We start from the raw sequence: 6380 nt of genomic DNA on the forward strand, positions 1-6380 counted from the left end.
AGACTGCTCTATTCAGGACTTGCTTCTCTGGCCAGAGGGCGAAAAGCAATCTACTTCTTACGCCAACAGCCGAGGGGTTTGTTCAGGTTATTATGTTTACTGCATCGGGGTAATTGAATGCTTTGCCTGGGTCAGCACAGTGCAGCCCTTCTCCCAGTGTGTGTTCTCCTATTCATCACTACCTCCTTTCTCCTCAGCATTTCAAATGAGTTTCTTTTTCTTAAGCTCTCTTGGTAGGCATTTCCAGTCTCAGGCTTCCAAGAATACCAGAGTTTTAGGCAGCTTACAGGAGCCACTTGACTTTCGAAGGAGCCACAGACCATGTGTTTGACAGATGAACTTGAAGAGAGCTCAGCTGCTGTTGGCTTTAGGCTCCAATTTGGTCATGAGGTTAATCAGTGTGTTTCTCTTCTCACCCTAGCATTTGGGGCCTTCTCTGCACATATTTTCACAAGAGAATGTGTTTGTTTACTATCTGCTCAGGCACCATGACTACAATAACATCTAGCTGTATCAGATACAAGATACAGAACTTGTTTTCTCTTGCCATCAGTTGGAAGATGTCCTAGCAATCCTTGATTCAAGTTTAAAATTCCACTAGTCTTCAGCTAGCTTTGTTCCCTTTAACCCACACTTGAAGTGAATGCTGAATAGAAATAGATCTACAAATGATTATTACAGTGCCAATACTGCGAACATGATCCCTGGATGAGACTGGTTATTCTAAGCTGTGACCAGTATGTGTAGGTGTAGGAGTGTGTGCAAGGTGAGTGTTACTTTCCTGTTTTATTTATCTCAATTGTGATGAATCATTTTTGACCTGTACCTACTACATTCAATATTATCTCAGCACAGTGATTAATTTATAGTGGCAACAAAAACCAGGCATAGGATGCCATGGGACAATAGTGCCTTTTTTCTTTTAGTGCCCTGAAACTCAAACTGCTGTTATTTTCTTAGGCCTCCTACCCATTTATCTACAGGAATAGAACTTTCAGGTCCAGTTTAGTCCAATGCTTGCACTAAAGCCCATAGATTTTTCTGGTGAGCAGATTTTTCTTAACTCTATGTCATAGGTCAAAATCTAGAAGCAGTGAACTTAGAGCTATTACTGCTACAAATTCATCTCTTTTTTCCTCCAAATATACAATATGCTTTACCAAGATTATTGCCTATACCATAATCTAGAGGCATTATTAAGACTTAGTCACACTGGAGTTTTTGACTCTATACAGCAGACAAGCTGTCAGTTAACCAGATGATACAGCAATAACAAAAAAATATGGAGATGGGGGTGGGGTTCCAGTGTTGTGTTCAGCTGTCCAGCATTTACGTAAAATTGACCTAGTCACTGAAGAATGGTTTCGCAGTTTTAGGAACTTACGCCAACACCGTGGGCAGCATTCTCCATCAGGAACGGTGGCATTGGAGCAGGGCATGATGGGGCAGGACACTTTTTTGCAGATGGTAACTGAGTTCTGCAGGGCAAGAGGGAGAGAGAAATGGGTTACTAAGCATACTGATTGCAAACAAAGTTTACATATTATAACATTTCAGTTACAAGATGGACCAAGATCAGGGCTATAAATACTCTACTGGAATAATTTTAATAGGTCTTATTTGCAGCCACCAGTAGAGACAGTTCTAGTGCTAGTTTACTTGTCACCTCATTCCTTGGAGAGTTCCTTCTTAATTGCTACTTAGTCAATGGTAGAAGTTACAGCATGAAGAATTTAAAAGGTAACCACCAAATATAGGTCAAATCTATTAATCTGCATCTGAAATCAATCTCATAAAACTCAGCCAGGACTTTTAAATTAAAATATTTTATCTTTATAGAGAAAAGATCAATAGGCATATCTTTCTCATGGATAGATCTGGTTTTACATCATATTGGAGAAGAATGGGAATTTAACAAAGTTGGTTCCAAAATCCAGCAATCCATGATTTGTATTTGAGCCAGGTAAACCCCCAAACTCACCTGCCACTGGCACTGGGGAGAGAGAGTGACACACACACACACACACACACTGTAGGTAGTGCCATCTGAGCTAAGTAGATAGTTACATCCTAAAAACACCAGGCTAAGTTATTTGAATAATAATCAGTAGTATATTAAAAGAATCTCCTTGTCATAGCTAAATACAAATCAGGCTTGGGGGAGAAAATGGAATGTTCCAACCAGCTGTTATTTACCTGACATTCAACACTTAGCCTTTGAACTAAAGCAGGTAAATTATTCCACTGTCTTAGTAGATTTGTTCTTTTAGATACTTAGCCTGGGTATAATAAATACTTTGAAAAACTTTCTGAATGTTTAAAGATTTTATAGATGTCATAATTGCATCTTAAAAACAACAACAACAACAACAACCCACTTTGGTATCAGGCCATGGAACATAAAAAGAGCTTGTGTGGCCAACGGGGTATTTCCCCAGAGACTGCATGCCATCAACTCCTCGTATTTTACTTTGCAGAGATCCCTTACCTGACAGTGACACTCAGTGCAGCTATCAACAGTCCATTCCTCGTTATTCCTGTACTGAACTCCATTGTGGTAGCAGAGAGGAGGCCGCCTTAGCTCGTTGGCCAACTCTTTGTTCTCTTCAGTCTATAAGGGGGGAGGAGAGAAAGGTCATTAGTGTCCAACCTCATTTTAAATCCTTTGGGGCCATTTGTGATACAGCTTCCAGGGCTGGGTGCGGAGGTCACTGACCACTTTGCGGATGCTGTCCTGAAGCGTGGTCACGACGGTGCGCAGGCCCCTGAGCTCCAGGACCATGCTGGACAGCTCATCACAAGAGATGCCACAGATGGCCTGCAGATCCTTTGTCTTATGGCCAATGTAGTTAGTGCGGATGGCAGGGCTGGAACCATTCACCACATTATTGTCAAGGGTAAGAAGGACATTGGTAGCTGCCAAAAAGCAAACACACACAATGAGAAAAGTCACAGAAGAGGCTCTCACCAGCCAGCCCCTAGAGTACCTAGATGTCAGACATTTCATTTGGGGTGAGGGATACAGGTGGAGGGGATATGTGTGTGGCACAGACTTTAAGGTCTCTTTTAAATACCTTTTAACTATGTTATCCAGGGTAATTTATACACAGCCAACACTGCTTAAATTTCTCAGCTTGTTTTGGGTGGAATTCCCCCATTTCCTCACATGCCCTGAAAAACAAGGGTACTCACAGCTGGAGCAGCCTTTGTTCCTGAGGACGTCTTCTGGTGTGGTTCCAAAGACAAACCTCACATTCTGCAGCACCCCCTGTGGGCAGAGGACACAGGTTACTTGTAGAGTACAGGGGAGGGGGGAGGTACGTGGGTAGGGGACACTGTTTATGCTAGGAAAAGCACACAATAGATGTTCTAAAAGTTTCAAAGAGCACCCTTTTAAGATCCCCATGTCAAAATAACACACCGACATCAATTGCCAAACAACTTCAAAATCTTAATTGTGACTTCTGCCAAGTCTTTAATATTTTACAAAGAATCTAGTTATCAGCCTTCTTGGGTACGCAGGAAATGGAATCCGATACTAAGGCTGGAGGATATAATGACACTCTCCAGTGTCAAAGAATTATATGTGGGAGTTTCAAAGCCACAGTTACAAATATCTAGAAGTTTAAGCAAGGAAGAAACTGCAGCAGCAAATAACCACTATTTTAATCTTTTATTTGAGACTGGCTACATCCCCATGAGGGATCAAATAGCAAAGTAGTATTTATTCTGCTTGAACAAAGTGTCTATTTCAAACAGCATTAAAATCAGTTGAACATATTTGAGATAAGTTATTTTCCCGAGTATAAGAATATCTAAAGCTTGAATAGGCTGTTATAGGAAAGCCATTTCTTTCATTTAGTGGTTTTTAAAGTGTGGTTCCCAGAACACCCTTACCAGCATCAGCCTCACTTGGAACTTGTTAGAAATGCAAATAATCAGGCCCTACTCCAGACCTGCTGAAATTGAAACTCGGGGTGAGCTACAGCAGTATGTGTTTTAAGTCTTCCAGGTGATTCTGAAACTCCCTAAAGTTTGAGAACCACTGCTTTTAGTCCACAAGCAGTGTTTCCTATATGGGAACCCCTGCTTCTCCTGCTATAGGCCTCCTGACAGGTCAGTTGGCTAGCATTCGACCCCATAGACCAGGAATCAGAAAAGAGGCCTCACCTGGAAATTGTCATTGACACCCCCTTTTGCGATGCGGAGTCTGGCGATGCTGGCCAGGTCTCTGGTAAAGATGCTTTGGATGGGGACGTCTAGCTCAGCATTCTCCATCTTCTCACAGTCGATGTACAGCTGGGCCCTATCCTCTTGCACAAACAGGGTGATGCTCTTCCACTGGCCGGTGGCCAGGAGCGCTTCTTCCACTGACACCACATGCTGCTTCCCCTGCACAGTCAGGCTCAGGTCCAGGGTGCCTGCCTTGCCATTGGAGACCACGCTGAAGACCTGGCCGGTGTGGTCTTTTCGCTCCACTGCCAGCAGTGTGCCCCGGGTCTTCTTCATCTGCCTCAGGGAGGCCAGGAGGAGGAAACCTTTCTCTGCCCGCACAGCATCCACTAGGTCTTGGAACTTGTCATCAGGCACAGGGGGTATCAGGTTGGCATCCTCGATGCGGAAGGCTGGGCTGGAAGGGTCAGGACCCTTCACCAGCCGGCGCCCAGAGCCCTTTCGGGCAGCTCCCGTGAGTTCAAAGATGTCGAACACGCTGTTGTCTCCCCCAGACTCTGTTAGACAGGAGCAGGAAACGCTGTGAGCTTTCTCGACTGGGACCAGGGGATGGGGGGTTCAGTTCTGAGGGGTGGGGCCAGAGGGACAGGGTGAAAACTGGCAACTGCTGAAAACTGAATAAACACCATGGTTGGAAGGAAACTGCAACCTGATGCTCAGTCAGGGCTCAGGGAGAAATAGCTGGGAGAGGACGGCTGGGAGGGAGGCACACGTGGGGTAACCAGCACCTCCTCTTCCATCCGCCCTCAAAGGTGTTATGCAGACTCACCTGGAATGCGGCTGGAGGCACACACATGCACCAGGAACAGAACACTGAGTCCCCAGGCCAGCCCCATGGTGGAGCTGTTTGTGCCCAGGAGGGAGCCTGCAGGAGGAAGCATAGCCCAGGGTCAGAGGCAGCAAAGTAGGAAGGGTGGGCAAAAACTGGGGCTGGGCATGGCGCCAGGTCCCTGGGGATACCCCCTCCCCAATCACACACACACTGTCCTCACATTGGCTGAAATGAAAGAGCGCGATTTACTTTGGAGAGGGAATCAGGGATAAAACAAAAGTTGAGAGCAGGAGATTGTTGTTTTAAAGTGGGGGGTGGGGGGCGGAGACCAACAATCTGGGGGTTTTTCCTTGGGAAGTTGAGGGTAAACAGCAAGACCAGGAGGGCGCGGGGTGGGGGGAGGAGTTGGGGGGTATGCGTGAAGTAGACTTCTTTAGAAGACATAGATTTAGGGGCGACTGGGAGAGAAGCAATCTTGGGGTGTCCTGACGAGTGGTTTGTGAAACCCAAGATCGGAGAGGATGGCTCTGGAGAGCTCTTCCACGATTAGTCCCCCGGCGGCTAGGAGGGATAGGATGGAGAAGGCGAAAGGGGAGAGAGCCTGAGTGAAGTCTTAAGACCCTAAGGTGCTGGAGTCTCGGAGTCCGAAGTGAATGGCCGGGGCAGCGTTGGTGCTCAGCGGGCGCCCAGAGACCCCCTTACCTGTGTGTGTGCACGCGGGCTCAGCGGCACCGAGAGGCGGCGAGGGTGCAGCAACCCTTGCGGAGTCCTGGAGAGCGCTGTGCGCCGGGGAGGCGGCAGCAGCCGGAGTGTGAAGCTGCGCGGGGAGAGGACCCGGGTGTTCGAACTCGCCGGCCGGCTCGGCTGCAGTGGCTGGCGAGACCGAAGAGCCGCGCGCTTTTAAAGGGGCGCTCACATTCCTGGGCTTTCCTCTGGCCAATGGGAAGCGGGCGGGCAGGAAGCGGGAGGGGGGCCAGTCTGGGTTCCTCTCTCCGCCCCGCGCCGCCGGGCGCACAACTTTCCAGCTAGAAAATGAAGGGGGAGGAGGGGGTCGGGGCAGAGTAGCCCTGTAACTTCTCAGGAAATTTGGTGCTCGCCCACGCGGCCTGGCGCACGCAGGCTCAGCACTTTAGCTCTTGCAGCACGTGAGCCGATGACTTGAGGGTGAGCATCCCGAGCAGCGACGGGGTGTTGGCCAACCACCCAAGACCCTAAGGGGACTTTCAGACAAACTCGTCTCCTTGAATACCTGGGCGATGGCTGAGGGGTGCACACTTAGAGACCCAGCCCGTTACTAAGAGAGAGAGAGAGAGAGAGAGAGAGAGAGACAGAGAGAGAGAGAGAGAGAGAAGAAAGATTCAGAAAAGAAAGAAAA

General features: G+C 47.6%; 1 protein-coding gene across 1 annotated transcript in view; it reads right to left on the reverse strand.

Moving 5' to 3' along the window:
• Positions 1–5892, reverse strand: part of THBS1 (thrombospondin 1) — a 16150-nt gene extending 10258 nt beyond the window's left edge. The window contains exons 1-7 of the mRNA XM_006920506.2: positions 5708–5892; positions 5003–5098; positions 4171–4730; positions 3193–3268; positions 2717–2916; positions 2489–2611; positions 1385–1478 (exon numbers count right to left, since the gene is read on the reverse strand). Of these exons, the coding sequence (XP_006920568.1) occupies positions 1385–1478; positions 2489–2611; positions 2717–2916; positions 3193–3268; positions 4171–4730; positions 5003–5069 (1120 nt within the window). The 5' untranslated portion in view covers positions 5070–5098; positions 5708–5892. The remainder of the gene's footprint in view (positions 1–1384; positions 1479–2488; positions 2612–2716; positions 2917–3192; positions 3269–4170; positions 4731–5002; positions 5099–5707) is intronic.
• Between the last annotated feature and the right edge of the window lie 488 nt (positions 5893–6380).

This window comes from Pteropus alecto, unplaced genomic scaffold (assembly GCF_000325575.1).
Source record: "Pteropus alecto unplaced genomic scaffold, ASM32557v1 scaffold86, whole genome shotgun sequence".
Classification (NCBI taxonomy): Eukaryota; Metazoa; Chordata; class Mammalia; order Chiroptera; family Pteropodidae; genus Pteropus; species Pteropus alecto.